The sequence below is a fragment of the Fukomys damarensis genome, unplaced genomic scaffold (assembly GCF_012274545.1).
Source record: "Fukomys damarensis isolate Sample0158 unplaced genomic scaffold, DMR_v1.0_HiC HiC_scaffold_19, whole genome shotgun sequence".
Taxonomy (NCBI): Eukaryota; Metazoa; Chordata; class Mammalia; order Rodentia; family Bathyergidae; genus Fukomys; species Fukomys damarensis.
This window is the reverse complement of record NW_022900931.1, coordinates 43,562,075-43,582,754: the sequence shown is the minus strand read 5'-3', so window position 1 is coordinate 43,582,754 and position 20,680 is coordinate 43,562,075. Positions and strand designations below refer to the sequence as shown.

The 20,680-nt window shown below is 42.0% G+C and overlaps 1 protein-coding gene across 1 annotated transcript in view; it reads left to right on the top strand.

The window, feature by feature from the left end:
* Positions 1–20,680, top strand: part of Pbx1 (PBX homeobox 1) — a 272,729-nt gene that overhangs the window by 230,900 nt on the left and 21,149 nt on the right. The window contains exons 7-10 of the mRNA XM_033765964.1: positions 4,752–4,887; positions 8,573–8,732; positions 15,480–15,592; positions 16,902–16,991. Of these exons, the coding sequence (XP_033621855.1) occupies positions 4,752–4,887; positions 8,573–8,732; positions 15,480–15,592; positions 16,902–16,991 (499 nt within the window). The remainder of the gene's footprint in view (positions 1–4,751; positions 4,888–8,572; positions 8,733–15,479; positions 15,593–16,901; positions 16,992–20,680) is intronic.

Genomic DNA, 20,680 nt, shown 5'->3' with positions numbered 1-20,680 from the left:
AATAGCCCTCTTCCCACCATAGTTCTTGACCAAGCACTTGGCTGAGGCGTGTTCTGTTCAGGTCACATCCTTTCTCTTCCTTGTATTAACTGTGCCAGGAAAGTGCAATGTTAAATTTCTACTCATTCATTCCCTCATTCATTCATTACCTATTATCTCATGCTATGCACCAAGTACAGTGCTGTAAGCTTGGTTAAGTTTTTTCGGGACTGCAGAGTTTTTCGTAAAGCAAGGGAGAACTTAGAAACCCTCTAAATGATTTTCAAGCAAAAGTTTTAATGGGCTTTTCTGCGGCACTTTGTTAAAAAGATGCATAATAATGTAAGCGAATGATTAGAAATATGCTTGTGCACTTGTGAAGGTAGAGAAGATTAGAGAAAATGAATTACCAAAGAAAAGAATGGCAAGGAATAAAAGAGGAATCCAGTAAGCTCTAATCAAATGACACTGCATCCAGACCTTCTTATGTATTAAATTGAGCCCCTAGTGTTGGCCAGATGCTCGGTTAACCACTAGGAATGATAGAGGTGACAAAAATACATACAAAATTGGTCCAGCCTTCACAGAGTTTATCATCTCATGGGACAAACAGCTAATCTTACAAATAAACAGAAAAGTGCCTGCTATACTAGGAATATAATCCATCAGCCAACCCACCTGGAGCAAACCAGACCCAAGAAGAAGATAGACAGTAATGAATTCCAGAAGAGCAGGATATTTGCCAAATAAAAGGGGTAAGGAGCAAAGTAGAACAACTTAACTCAAATTCCATAAGGACTTCTCACCTATAAGACACAGAGGTTTCAAGTACAAGTGAGACGTGGCTCCTACCCTTGTGGATTTTGCTGTTTAGTTGTAAACTTGGGCCAAGTGCTGTGGGAGAGAGAGATGAACAGCTAGGAAAGTATGGCAGCCACCAGAGTCTTTGGTTAGTGCATGAGTGTGTGTTGTGGTTAGAAAACTTGTGCTGAGGATAGATCTAGGAAATAGGATGGGTCCCTGAAAAGCCATAGCTCTACTGGTGAAGATTTGGAATCTGTTAAACTGCAGAAACTAAGGGAGAGAGTAAAGGCGAAAACTATCTAAGCTCTAGCATTGGTTCAGATTCTTTCCACAATCCTGGTGGTAAGTGTCTCATCCTCCCAAACACTCTGTTTCTGTATCTATAAAATGGGAATAAATCTGTAAACAGAAATAAATAGTATTGTATGAAAAACTTGGTATAGTGTTGGGCACATTGTATTCATGCCCATATTCAGCTATAACTCTAATGATGACCACATTACCTGTTATTATATACCTCATCATCCCACAAATGAATTCATGGTGTAAGAAAACTGCTCTGGAGATTCCTTAGAATGTGAGCTGAATCAGCAGAGAATTCTGTAGCAAACGAGCACCTCAGATTTTGTAGTCTCCAGACTGGAGCAAGAGGGCCTACACATGAAATACTCTCTGCATGTTATGCAGATATTTGAAAGAACCTTCTCATTTGAAGGTAAATATTTGTATATCATGAGGCATAACAAAATAGGTCATTGTAGATATTTTGTGCTTTCTTTTGTGCAGCCCACAGCTGGGCTGCTTGGGTACTAATACAGGAAAGAGTCAGTCTAGCTATTTGATTTTACATTTAAATTAATATTAAATTTATCAAATTAAATATCAAATTATAATACTTAATACTTTCCAAACTTTGTTCTTCAGCTACGCTCGCCCCATTTCAAGTGCACATAGCACGTGTGCTAAGGTCTTCTATATTGTCAGTGCAGGGACAGGACCTTCCCTTGTCACAAAAGGTGCTCCCAGACCCTACTGGATCACGGAAGAGCCACTGGATCTTCAAACCCCATTTCAAAAGTAGTAGCGACCAGAACAGGAGTAGACAAAAGAGATAGACACGAAAGGACGGGACTGGCAGAGGTTTCTCTGGGCTCAGTCATCTGATGAGGATAATAAAGGGCTGTGGAGAATCACTACCGTCTTGGGGCCACACGCCAGGCACTCAAATATTTCAGTGAACAAGCAAATTGGCAACCACCGTGAATTGTTTCTGTGCTGGTATCGTGCAACAATATGGGTAACAAGGGAGATGGAACTGATCTGGGTGAAAGGTGATGTTAGTTTTGGAAACACAGTTTGCTGGTGGCTGCCTGGAGTCTGCAGTGGTAAAGGCAACAGCGGCTCGTAGGAGAGGGATTAGTGCAGAAGGTGACAGTCGGTAGTTAGTGTATATCTGCAATGCCTACATTTCTCACTATTCCATGTGTTTTATAAAAAAATGTCACCTGTGACCCCTTGCGATTCAGAAGATTTCTGTCCCTAAAATGCTGTATTTTTCTAGTAATATTTCATGAGCACCCACTTTTCTCACATTAAAAACTGAGATACTAGACTACCAAAGTGTCTGATGGGCTCGACATCACAAAAGTGAACTCATTTCAAGTTATGCCAAGAAATTGGGTGTCTCTGTTAGATTGGACATAAATGGCCTGTGTCTTCTGAAACTCTAATAATATCCTGATCCTGGAATTTCAGAGGCCATTGGGCGAGACGGGTACTGAAAGAGGTGATAAGCGTGTCCGTCAGAGTGGATGAGGCCACCCAGGGAAGGGTGTGCAGCACAACGTGGAGAGAGCAAGGAACAGCTGTCTGCACCATCCCCAAGCCACCAGCTCATTCCAGAGAGGTTTCCTTTGAGCTCGGTTGGAAGAGTCCCAAAAAATACACTGTAATGCTAATGCAAACAACCGTATGAATGAACAGAGACTCTCACAATTAGGGGAGTCTTTGGGGTCCAGTTCCTCAGGCCTGAAACAACTGTCTTCCTCAGGAGAAGAAGCAGCAGCCAAAGGTTATGCAAAGACCAGCACCAGCCACTTGGCCGTCTTCCTCAAATTCCCATCAAGCAAGGGCTCTTAGCACATGCCTACTTTTTACTTGGGCCTTTTAATCCAGACTGTCTGACTTCTGATGCTGGGTGACCCAGAAACTCAGCATGATTTGGGAGAGTGACTTGGGCCTGGCATGATCTGGACAGCTGTGGTTCATACCTGTGGACAGATGGTGTTCATCTGGTAAAATCGGGTACTTTATTTTGTTAATTAATCCAAGTGGGACCCTGAAAATACAATATTAGCTGAATTTCCTGTCTACCAAGGCCATCCATGCTTTCTGTTGGCTAAATTGGGAAATTCCGTATTCTGGCATAGCCAGAGGTATTCTGGAAATCTTTTCCACAAGGACAAGCATTTGATAAAAGCTAGAAAGACAAAAGTGCTAATAGAGCTCATTTGAAGATGAAGACCCTACAACTTCAAGGAGAGCCAGCCGGACCTGCCATGAACTTGGAGTTTCCTAGCTGTCCACAGACCTGAGCTGGAAGGAAGCACTGACGTGCTTCTCTCTTGAAATCAGCTCAGTTAACAATTTTTCTTAAGGCAGAAAATGCTTTGATTTGAGAATGGTCTTCTTCCTTTTAGCAACCTGGATTTGAAAAAGATTTCTTGTGGCCTTTTGTTTGACCATTCTGCTGCTGTTCCTGTGTAAGGAGTGAGTCCTCTTTTCTCCTCTTGAAAGAGGTCAGGCAGTCAGGGGGTTAATTCCAGTCCGTTCACTGCCCTGTTCCAAGGTGCCTTTTTAAAAATGTTGCATCCATTTATATGAGGGTAGAATAGAGAGAAAATGATAACTTATTTTTAACTCTCGGCTGCAGAGTCTCTGTAATGGCCAGGAGCCAGTGCGTGTAGAAGGAAGAGATTGGGTTTCATAGGCAGAACTGAATTAACATCCTGGCTCTCCAACAACGTACCAGCTAAGTGACCTTTGAATGAGGCTTTTCAGCTGTAAATAGGAATAAGCATGTCTGCCTGGCTAGCCCTGAAAGGGAATCACTTGGATTGATTGCTGTGACCTAGTAGGAAGAATTGTTTCTTAGTCACTTTCCCATCACTGCAACAAAATACCTGACACCTACAACTTAAAGGAGGAGAGTTTTTTTTTTTTTTTTTTTTTTTTAGACTTAGGGTTTCAATCTGTGGTCAACGCACTCCAAAGCAGGAACAGAGCAGTAGAGGGGCACGGCAGTCAGGAAGCATGGAGAGGGGGAGGAGCCAGAGACAAGAACACAGGCTTCCAGGTCCTGCCTCCAATGGCCCCTGCCAACCAGGTCCCACCCCCAGTAGCTCACTCAGTGTGCTCGCTTGGGCAGCACATCTATACCAGCAGTGCATTCCGCTCCTGAAGTCATCAGCGGATCCCCTGATGGCCTAGTGCCCCCGTGACCTGGTCATCTCCCCACACAGTTGACAATCTGGGGGGACATCTTACATCTAAACCTTAAATTGTCACCACTACGTCCTGGCTGTTGACATATATCAGGCACTGAGCTGAATGTTTTCTGTGTGTGGCTTGCTTTCTCCTTTCCTTTAACCCTATGAGTTCAGTAGGATGCCTCATTTTTAGTAGAAGAAGCTGAGACTTAGAGGGGCAGCCTAAACAACCTGCTGGTACCCAGTCGATCCGTGATTCAAAACCAAGGTGGCCTGAACCTTACATGTCACCATTCTTCTCTGTGGCGTACAGTGCAGTACTGACCAAGTGTCTTTCATGAGTGTCCAGCCCGTTTGTGCAAATCTCTGTTTCACCTTTTGCTCAAAAATGTGTCTTCTCCCCGATAGAGATCCTGTTCTCTCCCTTGAATTTATTTGGTGTAAACTTTTGTTGTTTTCTTTCCTTTTCTCTTTATGGAGGCGGAAGAGACGGAATTTCAACAAGCAAGCAACGGAGATCCTGAATGAGTATTTTTATTCCCATCTCAGCAACCCTTACCCCAGTGAGGAAGCCAAAGAGGAGCTAGCCAAGAAGTGTGGCATCACTGTCTCCCAGGTAAGAAGCCCCCTGAAACCCAGGCTACAGCCTGGCTTTGGGGAGCCTTGCAGCAGGGTCTTCATGGTGGTCTTGCTTTACTGAACATCCATGCCTTGTAAGGTCCATTAGCTAAAGCTGTAGGATAGTGAGGCAAGCACTTGATGTGTGCAAGAGAACTTCAAGGTAAATACCTGAAAAAATGTGAGAGGTCCCAGCCGAAGGGAGAGAAGAAGAGGAAGAAACCAGTGTGAAAACAAGCATAAAGCTCTTCTCAGTGAGCGAGCACTCCTTTGCTTTGAATGGGTGGAGTTTTTACCATGTACTTAGAAAGCCATCTGTATTCCTCATGCTATTTTCTCGAACTTGGTCAATTCCTTACTTGGTCCCTTGTTTACTTTAAGAGTCAGTGAATGAAACCAGTCATTCTGTGGCCTTTAGAGAAATGGAGTCAGATGTCTTCTCTCGATGTGCTGACTCTATAGCAGATAGAATGAAGGAATTTTACCATGTCACCATTATTGCATTGGAGTGGTTACACCAAATGCCACCGAGGGTCCCTTTCCCCCAAAATGCAATAACTGTAGTTGCTACCTACTGAGTCGGAAATACACGTGACATAAAATTTTTATAGATCTGGAGTCTTCAACATTAGTATGAAGTAGACCAGAGGCAGTATTCACATACAATTACATTTTTCTACTCCAAGGGTCCATCCACACTTCTTACTCAGTTTGACCTTCAAATATCAACTGTAGTCTCTCACTGAAACTTTAGTGAGAATCCTGAAATCTGTCAGAGAAAGTTTTCCTCCAAATTATATCACTGGCAAGAGAGCTAAGTGTGCTGGTGTTTCCTTTAAGGGATGAAAGGGAGTAATGGAGAATTCTACTCCGGGGAGAAATTTCACTAAACATTTCTCAAACCAAGTAGATGCTGTTCTATATAAACTAAGCATCTGTACATCCCTGAATTGAATTCTGGCTCTGTTACTCCCAGGAGAGCGCTAATTCTATCAACCTGTGTTTAGCTAAGCAAAATCAGGTACAGTCAAAATAAAGTAGAATGCCACCAAAGGTACTTACAGGTATTGACGAGGGAAAGATTGCCCAAGCCGAACCAACAAATTGTGGGTCAGTTAGCAGCAGCAAACATCCTTTTTTTTTTTTTTTTTTCAGATAAGACAGAATGAGTAGACTCCTTTTTATCCTGAGCCCTCCTCCTCAGGCACTTTTCCCTCCTTGAAGATCATTTCCAGACTTGACCATCCTGGGAAGACAGAACATCAGCAGTCAAACTCTAGTAACCCCCCACTGCTCCCAGGGCAGTAATGGTTCTTATCTAAATCTAGACCCCTTGTTTACAAAAAAAGAAAAAAATAATGACGCCTTTTTGTTATGACTTCCTGCGCGTTTGAGGAATGGCTCAAGATGTGGATCATGTCATTAACTTACAAATTAGTTTTGTTGTTTTGTTTATTTGTTTGTTTTTTGCTTCTGTTTTTGTCTTTGTTTTTGTTTTTTGCCCTACTATTGAGGATTGAACCCAGGGCATTACCCACACAAGGCAAATGATCTAATCTTGAGCTGTACCCCTAAAACCCAGGGATCTTCTGCCTCTAAAGTAGAATTAAGTCACTTTACTCTCTGAGAACTGTGTCTGGGATTTAGAATTTCAAATCTCTCGAGACGTGAAAATGAACCCTTCTCGAGCTAACCAGTATTACAGCTAGATAAAAAGTTGAGTGAGTCCCTGACTCAAAATTTAAAAAAATAAATAAAAAGCTGGGAATGTAGTTTAGTAAGAAGGCCCTGGGTTCAGTCAATAATAATAATAATAATAATAATATAGAACCCTGTTCTATTCCAACAGCCTTTACTTTTTTATTACAGACACTCAAGTGCACATACTTGGTTCTGCACAGTGATTATTTGCCTCCTATATAATTTTCTCTTTCCTCCATCCACCCCAAGGCCTGCATTCTTCCTTCCCCATCTCCTCATCCTCCACCTCCCCAGGAGGCACAATTTGCTCCCCCATTGCTAAGCAAGTCCTGATGGGACACAATACTGTGTGATGCTTTATGGTAGGGACACGGTTCTGAGACGGGCCAGCTGTGTAATTCTAGGGGATTCACAGTTTATTTCATTTTCCAATCTACAAATTAGAGTCATTGTATCATATATTAAATATGCTCCCAGGCTTCCATTTCTAGGCAGGGAGTTGCTGTCTTTCTTCTCTTTTTTTTAATAATCACTCTCCTTTTTGAAATTAAACTCCTCAGCTACCCTCATCTTTCTTCCAGTTAACTCTGAAAAATGTCCTTGTTTTCCTCTTCTCCCATTCCACTTTAGAAATCAAAGAGCAATGATAATCACGAATGATTGACATGAACAGTGAAGATAATATCAAGAAAAGTGTGACTTTCAAAAAGAAATTAGATAGATATACAATGATCCTGAAATAAACCCGGAAATACCCTTCCTCTTTCAGTTTAAATTTTTTTCTGGATCTACAATAAATAAGCATTTTGTTACTGACTTTTTTCCTCTCTTGTTTACCAATAGTGCCATGATATTTTTATTTTTATAACAAAGGCTTAGCATTTTTGCTATAGCCTAAATTGCATAGTCTTTGAGGGACAGCCTTATGTTTTAAATTTTCAGTGATTTTTTAAAATGTGGTTTTGCAAGCATTTTCTTTATGTGCCATTTTATGGGGAAGGGGTGACTGTATATAATTTTCTATAAGCCATGGTACATGTGTGCTCAATTCACCATTCCCTCGCCAAATTTTGAGTTTGTTTCATAATTATATACAAAGCACAACATTGTAGTTCAGAAATCACATCTGGAATATGAGGTATAAAACCTTCCATCCCAGGGCAGGAATTATGGGGCTAAACTTGAATTTGATTATATCTCCACTTGTTTCTGGCAGAGGTCTTTGTATAAAGGAGCAGAGGTCCCAAATCAAGCCAGGACAGCTGCTGTGAGCAACATGAAGGAAATAAATTAACAAATGAAAGTAAATTAGGCTTATTGTGTATATGGGTTTTAACATTTAAAGCCTGGAATTCAAAGGAATAATCAGTGTGTGTGTCAGCTTTTCTTTCTGTTGCTAACAGCGAGCTTTGCGGAAAATACTCGGTGTAATGTATTGGGTGGGATTATATTGATCCTGAAGTCTATAACACTATGCAGCTAAGAATCTGAGTCCATATTAAAGTTATCTAACTTCTAAAATTTTGAAATTAAGTTATGCATGAAAGCACCCATATGTTAATATAGATTTATACAGATATTTAAAGGTCTGTGTATTTTAATTGTGCTAAGTCAGCTTTAGCATTGATAAGAAACAGGCATTTCTCCTGGTATGTTTATTTTAGTGTCATAAATTAAGGAGTAAGCACATTTAAAATGCTTGCTCTAAATTAAAAGAGTCCTGGCTTAAATGAGCAGATCTTCTATAGGAAAAAAATTTTTATCACTGTGGTTTTGCTAGATTTTAGTTACATTAAACAAGGGAATCTCAGTGTATGTTGTTGCTGTGTTAGAAGCTCTTACTTCAGATCTCTTAATTGTGTTGCAAATCATCAGCAGGAGAAGACCAATTTGCCTACCTCTTCATCCTGATCTTCTTTTCTTGCTACAATGTCTGTAAAGAATGAATGTTAAATTTCTTATTTTCTCTTAAACTGCCATAGGTATCAAACTGGTTTGGAAATAAGCGAATCCGGTACAAGAAGAACATAGGTAAATTTCAAGAGGAAGCCAATATTTATGCTGCCAAAACGGCTGTCACTGCTACCAATGTGTCAGCCCATGGAAGCCAAGCTAACTCACCTTCCACTCCCAACTCAGCTGGTTAGTTTTTTCTTTGATTTGGGGGGATTGTTCTCCATTTTTATACTTGCATTTCTGACACTGGATTTAATTTTAATTCTGTAGATTTTTGATTGGTTGATTTATGTATTTAATTACCCTTTGTATTGCTGATACCACTTCCTCTCATCTCCAGAAACAATGTATTCTACTGTTTACAAGATCGTGTGGTCTGGGAGATTGCATTAATGTGTCTTGCTTTCCTTGAGGCAGAGGCACAGTGCTTGGTTTTGATGACACCTCTAAATTCAGAGACTCCAATAAAGACCTTAAACTTAAGCTTGAGAGAGATCCTCGGAGTCCGGTCATTTGGCCTTTTATATATAAAGTTTTTATCCATTTTTGCTGTCCTCAACACATAGTGTCTGAGCCGCCTGTTAGCATACATTCAATGAAGGACTAGTCATTCTAGCAATATCATTAGCAAGTTCTGATCTGCAAAGCCAGGCTACAATTATTTCTATGAATTGTTTAGAATGATTATTCTTTGTTTTTATTTTATTGGTTTTCCTTGTGTAAACTACATAGAAAATTGCCAGTCATTAATTCAAATTATTCACATTCCAGTTTTCATGTCATTGTATCAGTCGTGTAGGTTGTATTTGTATTTTAGTGAATATGCATCGGTTCCCTAGTTCTAGAGGTTAGTTGAGACATGATATACTTTTGGGTATGCCTTGGGCCATCAGTTCTGAATATCCACAGTGAAAAAAATTCACTTATGCTTAAACTGTCACTTTAGTATTTGTGTGCCATGGAAGGAATGGTGCGCTTTTATTTTTGATAAAGGAAAAACAAGTATTTTCTCCTTAAATAAGCTTTGTATCAAATTATGGTACTACCCACATTGAACAGTTTCTGCTGTCTCGGGCTGTGGAGTGCGCATCTAAGATGATACCAACAAAATAATAAACATTGAAATATATTTAATTAGAATACAACTACAAATCTACTTCCTAGCATTTCTTGGGGGATCTGGTGTCTTTGACCTGATTGTGCACTGCACGAAGTCCTCCTTCTCCCATACCGTGGCCGAGACGTGGAGGCTCCACGCACGGATACCTTCTGTGAGCTTTTTCATTGTCCTCATTTGTTGTCATACTTTGCTCCACGTCCAGCCGTACTGTCCGTGTTTAAATGCAATCATGCACCGACAGTGGACTGGGCTCTGTACATGTGGCCATGGAAAGACAGTGTAGAATCCAGCCCCGCAGCTCGAGTAACTATGAGGAGCACATTTGCGTTTTGAAGCTTTGTTTTGTTATCTTCTCTCCCCATCCTGATGTGATTGGCAAAGGATCAAGGATAACTGCTTCTTCTCCATCCGGTCAACTCTTAAGTGTTTCAGACCCAGCGACACAACTTGAACTGTACTGCTAGGCAGACATTTTCACTTGTCTCTTTGGAAGAGGTACAGTTCTGTTAACATTAGCAAAAAATGCACTCAACACTCCTGCAAAGGTTATCATAATGCAAAACAGATATCAAAATGACTTTTTCCCTGTCCCTGATATAGCTGCATCGCAGATGGCTTAGCATGATTTATGACTAGTCCTTACAAGGGCCCTGTGGACTTCCTTCATTACTATATCTGTAACTATTTATTCTTTCCTAAAGCCCTTACAAAGAGAAAAGTAAGCATTTTAACCCCTGCTCTGTATTTGGCACTCACAGAATGCCAGTCTGTGAGTACAGTTTTCTAAGGGCTGTTTCTGGTGCCTTAGACTTGGTGTGACGACTCTGGGCACAGACGAAGTAATTATGGAAAATTTGAGCTAAACTTTCCATGTGTGCCCAAGTTGTTGGAAATAGTCCGCTGAGGAACCCTCTGTAGTGTTGATTCTAAAGCAGAGACTGTGCAGTAAAGACAACATAGTGTCAGAGTCACCTGTTAGCATGCATTCGATGCAGGAAGAGTCATTGCAGTGTGTTATGTATATTCATTCAGTGCAGGAGAGACTATACTATAAAGTACAGACTGCATGGGTGTGGTCATATGAGATTCTAAAAGAAATAACGAACAAGGTTGTAAGTGAGCTTTGCTGTATTTTCTTCTACTCTTTTGCCAAATCGGTGCACAGATAAAGTAATAAATGTTCCAGTTTTTATGTAGGGTGTACTGGTTTTCAATACTTTCAAAAGAGAAATGGTTGTGGAAATTAACAACCTGTGTTTATTTAATTAGGGTTTTTTCTTTTTCATTTTTTTGTTTTTTTTGAGTCACCATCTTGCTATATACTTCAGAATGGCCTTGAATTCACTGTGAACTCAGATTGGTCTCAAACTCACAAGTGATCCTCCTGCCTTGGCTTTCTGAGGGGTGGGATTACAGATATGTGCCACCTTGCCTGGCACAAATTTGAAATAAGAGGTTAATATGTGAAAATATATTTTGGTAGAGTTTGGAGTTTAGAGTTCTGTAGCAAAGAAATACTTTTTATTTTATTTTTGCAGTACTGGGAATTGAACCTAGGGCCTTCACACTGATCTACATCTTCAATTTCTTTTTCTTTTTATTGTGAGACAGGGTCTCACTAAGTCATTAAATTTGTGGACTAGGCTTGAACTTGAGATCCTGCTGCCACAGCCTTCCAGAGTGCTGAGAATACAGTTATGCACACCAAGCTCCAAGGAACTTTTTAAATCCTGAACACTGAAGCGGGAGTTTTTTTCCCAGAAACTTTACTAAGTGTAAATATTCATTTCTACTGCAAGGAACTATTCCCTCCTGAGATTTCTGTGTGGGATCAGCATGTTAATACCTTTACATAGGCCATGTCTAAGTATTCCCATTGATTGAAATATACCTGGTCTCCTTTTCTTTAAAATCATGTAGGACTAGGACCTGTGTGGGATTAACCAGCATTTCGAGGCATTTAGCCTGCTTCATAGCAGGATTGAGCAAGACAGGTGGGGCAAAAAGGAAGAATACAAGGAAGGGAGGTAAAGTTGTGAATAGAGAAGGCAAAAATGGAGATCACTTGAAGCAACCATAAAAATCTAAGTTCATCCCTCTTCAGAAGAGACCTGGAGTGATGCATCTTCAGCCTCCTACTTTTGGTGCGATATGAGAACTAGGGCTCTTTCTTAGAAGCAGGCACAAGAAGTAACTAAGCTTGCATCTAGCGAAGAAGATCTGTCTTTTGTGCCTCCAAATAGTGTGGGAGTTGATTCTCATCACACTGGTCCCATCATCTCTCTGCAATCTTGATTTTTGACACTGCAGAAATTAAGACCATTCACTGTGCAGCTACTTTACAGAAATTTCGTGCCTATAATGAAATAATGAGCCAGGACTTGAAAATACTTTTAGGGTCTTAAGAGCAAAAAGTAAATCCATTCCTACTAGGTCATTGATTCTCCGCTAGGGACAAATTTGAACCCCAAGGACATTGAGCTGTACCTCAGAACATTTTGATTGCCACAGTTTTAGAAGGAGGATATTAGTGCTATGAGCGGAGAAAGGACATATGGCTAAGCATCCTACAGTGCCTAACGTCAGATGTTCCCCACGACAAAGAATTACCTGATCTGAGTGCCAGTAGTACCAAGGTCGAGAAACCCTGATATGGGGTTTACTGTTATCATTCTAGGTTTATTTATTATTATTCCACTTGGGGGGGTAGTTATGAGGTTAATTGGGTTTTTGGTTGTTTTGGTTTGTTCATTTTTTTCTGAAAAAATTAAATTTTCTAAGGATTCTTTAAAGTAGAAATGCAACTTTTAGGAAATTGGCTTAATGAATATAGATATTAGCACATTTCCATGCCATGATGTTGCCCAAGCAAAGGCATTAGATGGGTAACCATTTATTTCTTCTCTGTCTAGTGGGACGTAGATATATCTCTGTACCTGCCCTGGATATCTGTGCTGCAGTTTAAATAAGCAACTTGCCTCCATTTTTAAACCAAATTCAGATCTTTTAATCAATCTTCCAAGCACATCTTCAAATGCAATTCTAGTGATTGCTGATTACTCCACAGCAACCTGCCCATGAGGTTCCCAAATGCTCTTAGCAAACTAGATCATTGTATCAGCTGTTGGAGACTCCCACAGCACGTCCAAGAGAACCTATTCATTTTTTGTCTAGGAGTCATGCTCTTCTCAGGAACCTATCTACTCCACAATAAGTTCTTTCCAGCTTCCAGTGCTGGACAGTGAATACGGCTGCCCCTCCTTGTTTAGATGTTTATGTGGTCATCTCTCTGCTTTACTGTGGTCTAGGGGCATCTGCTGTCTTCCTTACATGCAGACACTGCCTCTAGATACTCACCAGAGAGTCAGAATCCCTAGTAGTGCCGTACATGGGTGTACAGAGACAGTGAAATGCTGAAGCAGCTCAGTCAAGAGCACAAGGGCCTATGTCTGCAATTACTTCTCTGATACAAATGCGTTTGTACATGAAGTACATTCATATGCGCATATTTATCTCTGTGTACATTAGGCAGCCAGACATATTTACAATTTATCTATGCACATATATTTTTAAATCATCTGTGTCAATTGCAGTGTACATTTTGTAAATGGCGCATTCCGTGCCTTCATGGTTCCATGGATGCCATGTTACTTGGCATCGTGTAGCCCTTTGGGGTTTCTCCCATCTCTAAGTTTGTGTGCTGATTACCAGTAAGCCATCAGCGAAGCATACAATGTTTGGGTTGATTACGTGGCATTTGTGCGGGAGAGAAATAAGACACCTGGGCTTCAAGCAGCACTGTTTAGGGATGGGTAGGGAGAAGTCTGATGACATTTTAAAAAGTTACAATTTGGGTCTTATTTCTGATGCTATCTAAGTACACGCATGTGTTGTGACCCTTACTGCAATCGCTTTTATTATTTGGGTTTATCTCTGTGATTACAAAACAGATTTTGAAGGAGCTATAGCCAAGTATATAGAACTCTGGGTATTTTATTAAGGTGAGAGTGGGACCTGTGCTACCCCATGCTTTATCTGTATGTCAGGGGGTAGCTGGAAAGATAGGTACCATATTAATGCAAGGAAGTTGCAGGCTGACGCTTTCACCCCACTCACTGAGTACAAGCCATACCTCATCAGTTCTCACACCGACTTTGCTAAGATTTAACTCTTCTAACTCCTTTTAGATAAATTCATGAAGAAAAAAAAATGTATGCTAGATGAGACAGGACATATTGCAGAGCTATGAAAATGTCAGTCCTATGGTTGATACGTGTGCTATCCCCCCGCCCCCAAGAAAGCATTTCGTTTTCTCTGGGAAAGTGGAATGAGAGGAGAGCTAGATAGAGCATCGATCAGTTTATGTAGTGGAGTCGTTAGCTCGTGCCTTGCATGTAGGTGAAAATCCCATAAAAAAAGAAAATTGGAGATATTTTTAATGTGGAGTGGTCCCAACACTTGTTAGTCATCTGGTTTCTCTGCCTGGCCCTTGCCTTTGAAGCCTGATGGTGTGTATGATAGCTAAGCACAGGACAAAGTTTAGAATGCATCGCTTCTTAAGTGGGCCTTTATGGGGAAGCCTTCTCCCTGGTTAGCAGCAGCTTTCTATGGGAGGCAGGGCAGCTCTAAGAGAACTCAGATCTTTATCTTGGGGGAAAACAAGGCAAGTATCAGAGCTGAGGCATGACTCACGGTTGGGCGATTCCACGCTGATGATGGCTGTCTCCGAATACTAGGGCAAGAGCGCCATTTAAACAGTGCAGGGTTTGAAATAAAAAAAATGCAACTGACCTGGGTCCCTGAGGTCTCTTCCTTTTCAGGCTAACGTCATGTTTTAACCAAACCTTGCACGTTGAGCTTTCTTTCCTAATGCGCTGAGCTGCACGCACGATGCCTTCAGAATAATATTAAGCTTTTGTCGGCCCTTGAGCTTAAGTTGAAATTGGGTGAGGTTTACCACAGCAGAGCTGGTGGTGCCTGGGTAGTGCCAGGATGGATCTCAAGGGCTGACTCTGTGGATGAAGCCGCCTCCATCTCTGGGATGTGAATCTGGCTCACTGCCCTTCTTGAGGCCCACATTAGAAATCATTATCATTATTGTCAGCAGCATTTCGTGTTTCGTGCATGCTTGGGAATTCCTGTTCCATCTCTCAGCTTCGTCCTTCCCCACACTGATAGATGGTGAGAAGGGTAGACTGTTCTTGTGTATTCTTGCAATTTTCATGGCTCCCTGGGCCTTTGCCACCCAGCAAGGAACTTGACATTCTTTGCAGAAGTCATAAATGTCAGTATCCTCCAGGGCCAGCCCTAGTGCGTGACATTGTTTCTAGGTCCTCTCCTCCCTGGTACTGTTCCCCATGTGAGTAGATGGGTTACATAATAGCATATTTAGAAACCAGTCAAATAGCTAAGGTGCTCCATTTTGGTGGCACAAGAACGTTGTTAAGCCCATATTCTCCATTTTATAACCCCGTGGCCAATCCTACTCCTTCAGAGGCATGAAAGAAACACCTACAATAGACCTACCTGAGTTGAGAAGAATAAATATTCCCTTTCTCAACTTGAAGTTGCCAAGCGGAAGCAGTCCCTGTGGACAGCTTACAGGAAGGTGTGGCTTCATATAACACCAGCAGTATGCACCCTTTATTGCTTGCTCTGTTCTTCATGCTACTAACCAGACTCTGTTGATGTTATTGTTATTTTAGTTTTTATTTGGGGGTTACTTTGCATGTCATTCTTTCTCTTGGCTGTTAGTTGCGGGGGTTGAGCCTTTTCCTTTCTGTGATTCAGGTGCCTCACTCTTTCCTTTCCAGGTTCTTCCAGTTCTTTTAACATGTCAAACTCTGGAGATTTGTTCATGAGCGTGCAGTCACTCAATGGGGATTCTTACCAAGGGGCCCAGGTTGGAGCGAACGTGCAATCACAGGTAGGGACCCAGCCAATATGCTGCCAAGTGGACGCACTAGAGCCCAAGTGCCCTCAGTCGTATTGGCTTCCTGCTTCAATCCAGAGAGGGGGAAGGAGAAAGAAAGAGAGGGAAACTAAACTCAACCAAACCAAAACAAAGACAACCATTGTTTTAGGGAATCTTGTCCACCCTTTGTGAATGCATTTGGCTCTGGCTTGTCACTCACACTAGGAAGGCGAGAGAGGGGCAGCAAGTACAGGGCGAGGTGACCAAGGCATATCAGGCAGGTGGACCAGCATATTCTTTATTCACTAAAGGGAAAGGGAGGAGTTCAGTCCGTTGGCTCCCATTTTCAGGTCTCCTTCTCATTGGTTGATTTTTCCATATTCAGTATTTGCCCAAATAAGGAAATAATTAATGAAAATAGGCAAACATGTTAGCATCCCATGTTTTCATTTTAAATTTCACAAACCGAGTTGACTAACATCATCTTCTTAGTTATCCTTGAGGTCAGTGGACTTGAGTTTCTGGTGATGAGTCCATGTTGGGAAGTAAAAATCGAGCCCGGTATGAAGCCTCAATGCTCCTTTATAAACTGGTTGCCTCTAGGACACCTCAGGAAGAGGTCCTGAGGTGAAGTGTGATGTGAGAGCATAAAGTTGTATGCTATGGGTCAGAGTAAGAGGGAAGTTCTGAGTCACGTTGATCCAATTTTCCACCCTGCCTCGGGAACAGAAAGAAGTATGTGCTTGGGATAGACCAACAGGCCATTGAATGAGCCCCTTACTCAGGAAAAACTACCTGGAGGCAGATTTGAAGTGCTATAATCCAACACCGGTCAAGTGACTAAACAATTGGCCACCTTTGAAATCCTTAAAACATCAGGGTTTTAGTCACGTTCTTGTTCTCTGTGAGATGGCTGCCCGCGCCCACTTTCAACAGAAAATTAATTTTTGTCAGATCCTCAGCAAAGGAGGAGCTATATGGGATGATCTACCGGGAAGAATAATAAGAGAAAAGGAGAAATTTCTTCATCCTCTTTCCTCTGCACCCCCACCTCCCCATCTCATGCAGCACTGTGGAATTAGTTTCAAGGTTGGGAACCCCAGTTTTCCTTTACCATTTTACTTCTTGCCGAACTCAGAACTCATGATGGACTTGGCATTAGTAAGAGCCCCACCTCCTCCTACTGGACACTTCTTCCTCAAGAAGAATGTCTCCGAATGATCGCGTTAATCCGGCATGCCCCGATGGTAGACTGTGAGACAATGATGTGCCTGCCTTCCTTGACATCTCTGGAACTAATTCCTTCTCTGTTGTTGTCTAGGTGGATACCCTTCGCCATGTTATCAGCCAGACAGGAGGATACAGTGACGGACTCGCAGCCAGTCAGATGTACAGTCCGCAGGGCATCAGTGTAAGAAAACAAGACTCCCTCCAACCTTTGTTTTTATTCTATCACTCCCAATTATTTGAAAGCCACGGGGCCCAGGAGGCCACTTCGTAGGACTTGTCTCAGCTTTCCGGTCACCTAGTTTTTTGTTTCTGTATCTGTCATGCCGTGGGCAGCATATCCTACTCACAGAAAAAGTGGTGACTGGGCAGGCTTCGTGCAGGCAGCTGGCATCTAAGGCTGTCAGACCGCATCAGTGTTCGCACAGCACCTGCGGCCACGGACACTCAGCTGAGAGAAGCCGCTAAACAGGTGACACCTAGTACAACAGTGGTAGGAAATGTCACCACAGGCTGTGGCTGGGAAACCTGGGGAGGAAAACCAGTGGCCAAATCCACCGCATCCAGGCCCGTGGCCTTAAAAAAAAAAAAAAAAAAGGAGAGAAAGAAAGAAGCAGCAAACAAATCTTTTTTCCAATCTGGCAATAGATGATTTGAAAAAAATTTTTTGACACAGAAGCTGGGTATATTGAAGGCATGGGGAGGGGTGCAGACCATCTCCCACTTGTTATTGGGTGCACTGGCGGCTCCTGACTAGCATGAAAATTCATAGCGACAAGCTATGTCGCAGAGTGAAATCGATCAGACAGACACAAGGAGACCCGAGTGTAGATTCGGGACAGCAATCCAACTTGATTTCTCAGATCAATCGTCTGCTATCTCAGCAGCGGTGACAGCAAGCTGGGCAAGAGGGCAGCCTGGAAAAGGAGGCTTTTCTTTAGAACAGGGGTGATTTCCTGAGTGTTTAGAGGTCACAAAAGGCTCCAGGAGAGCTGTTGGCTCAAAACTAATGAAGAAAGCTGTGGTTGGTTGATACAAATCATTTTTATTGTTTTCTACATATTATGACCAAAGTAAATTGGGGCTAGAAAGAAGGCACGGTAGGGATGATTTATTAATGTTCCCATAGCCTATGCTAATTGAGGCAAAACGTCCACATGAAGGAAAGAACCTTTTCATTCTGCATTACTCAAATCATGCTCGATCATGGCTAGTATGGAAGGAGTCAAGAGAACACCAGCTCTTTCATCATATGAGGAATGGTTGGTTGAAAAAATATAGAACTACTGCTCCTTAAATGAGAAGATGTAGGTGGTACATAATAGCTTTAGACAAGCTGCCATCTGACAGAGGGAATAGATTCGTCAGTAATGATCTAAACGAGGTAGGATCACATCACAGAGCAGAAAGGACGTCAGTTGAACTTTTGATGGACCATTCTTTAGAGTTCTTTCCAGAAATGGAATTAGCTGCATTCAGTCAAGAACTCTGCATCGTTAGACAGTTCAAAAATGGTTTGGCTAATGACTCGGTGTGGACCTCGTAGAAAGGAGTCAGTCGCCAGGGTGCAATTGTCTTGATGACTTTGAAGGCCACTTATGATCAGGAGTTCTTTATGTCCTGCCTCTGCATTTCTGTAGTGTTTGTTAAGTCCTTCTATGAGAAAGAAAGCTAGATCATAGAGGCAGCCCTGTTAAACATACGTCACCTTCTAGAAAGGATTTCCAGAAAAGAGAACTCTTCCCATCTTGTGCTTAAGCTGACAATGCTAATTATTATTACCACATCAGTGGCTGGCTTGCCTGCACGCCTGCCTAGAAGAACACAAAATATCTTGGTGAAGAAGCGTATTCTTAAAATGGATACCAAAGGACTGAAGTCTGTCTGGGGCGTGGCGTGAAGCACATATGTGCTTATGCATTTCCTAAGTCTTTGGGGATATAAAACAGACTTTTCCAGAGAAAGCTTTGTTGTGTGCATGCATAAGTAAAATGCAGGCATGTGAGGACTAGAATACAGGCATAGGGACAATAAGTGAAGAAAGTCCAGAAGGAAATGGGTCTGCCAATTCTGCTCCTTGGCGTCTTTCTTTCCTAACTGAGCCTCACAGAGAAGAACAGCACTCAGACTCTAGAGGCTCCTCATTGACCCCTCTGATGTCATCAGGTGGGCTGGAAGTCATTTCTGAAGCAGTGTAACCAAACATGTGTAGACAATTACGTCTGATTACATAAGCCCACCACAAAAGCCGGGCTGGAAAATGCCACTTGAAAGAGTCTCCCACTTTGTATTCGTTTTTGGGGGGATTTTTTGTTTTTGTTTTTTCCCTGTGAATTGTGGTTATTTTCTTTCTGGGTCTTTAACATAGAGACTAAATGAATCAAAGACTGATCATGATATATGTTCCTTTGGTATCAATTTTACAGTGTGCCACCTGCAGGAGACAAAGCTACTACTGAAAGACTTTTTAGGTAGTGGTATGAAATGCTGGGCCGTATGTACGTATGGCGAATAGGACTGTGGCCACCAGGATGTGGAGAGGGAGGGAGAGGGAGGAAGGGAGGAGATAAGAAGAGACAAGGACAGGAATGAAAGGTTTGAGCCAAGAAATAAAAATAAACAGTCCCCAAACCCAAAGCAGCAATGGAATTCCCAGCTGGGCTCTGGATTTTGTTTCGTTTGCTGGAGGACATTTTCTGGGCAGCCTTTATCCACTCCCGGGCTGATTTTCTACAGCACCCATATCTTATCCAACTAGTGTCTGTTTTAAACTCTATAAAATGCAGCCCACTTGCCTTTAACTGAGCAAAATAGCAAGAGGATTGCAAGGTGTGTGCTAAGAGTCTCATCAGGTGAGCCAGGAAATGTTGGTCCTGGGAACTCTTTTGCAAGTATCAAATCCCTCCTCTCAAAAATTGGGCCAGTAGTTCTCCTCCTTCATACCTCAAGGGCTGCTTTAGGGAAAATGAAAAAATAAGTAGAAAAGGGCTTGGCAAAGCATAAATTGTTCCACATGAATGCAGTATGAAATGTTATAAGTGATAACTTTCTAATTTGACCTTTTTTTCTCCTCTTGTGGAAGCAGTTTTCACAGTAGGTAGTTCCAGTGAGGACAGGGTAGGACACAGTTGTCACTGCTTTTCCTCTTCTCATGGAAAGGCATGCTTTTAAGGTGGATAGAGAGTTCTGCAAGGCCTAAAAGACCCCCTTCCCTAGCCACTGGGAGAGTTAAATTATACCTCCTTCAGTACTCAGTGTTCCCTTCTGACAACAGGCAACACTTAGCAGGTTTAGAGTGGCTCTAATGCAGGGAGACTGTTCCCCTTCTGTCAGTCAGACATACTTAAAGGTCGCACAGCTATCCCTGTCTTTCTTTCCATTCCCCCTGCCATGATCCTACTTCTAGAAATAGTTCATTAACTGGACTTGTGCAACTACTTCCTCGTCACTGTTGCTCTCTCCAGTTCCTCCTCTCTCCTACACGTGCCTCTAAATTTTGTCATTCCTTGCTCATAATCATCTGTGGTTCTCATCACTCAGCTGAGCAAGCTCAAATCCTGAGTCCAACATTCAGGGTCTTCCATAGTCTGGCCCTAGCCTACCTTTGATTCCTGCATCCTTTGATCATCAAAGTAAACTCTGGAGGCCTTCCACTTTTATCTGACTACACACTTAAGCTTGTCGCTTGGCACCCACACGAATGTCCTTTAATTCCCTCACCATCTTCTCCATCTCATTCCACATCAAAATCTCTTGCTTCTCCTTGAAGGGTTTCTTCCTCTTAGTCTTCCCCTCCCTCCTTGTATTATACGTAAGTGCACTAAACATATTCACTTATCTCTGTGTTTTACTCCTACAAATACATTTGGTCCA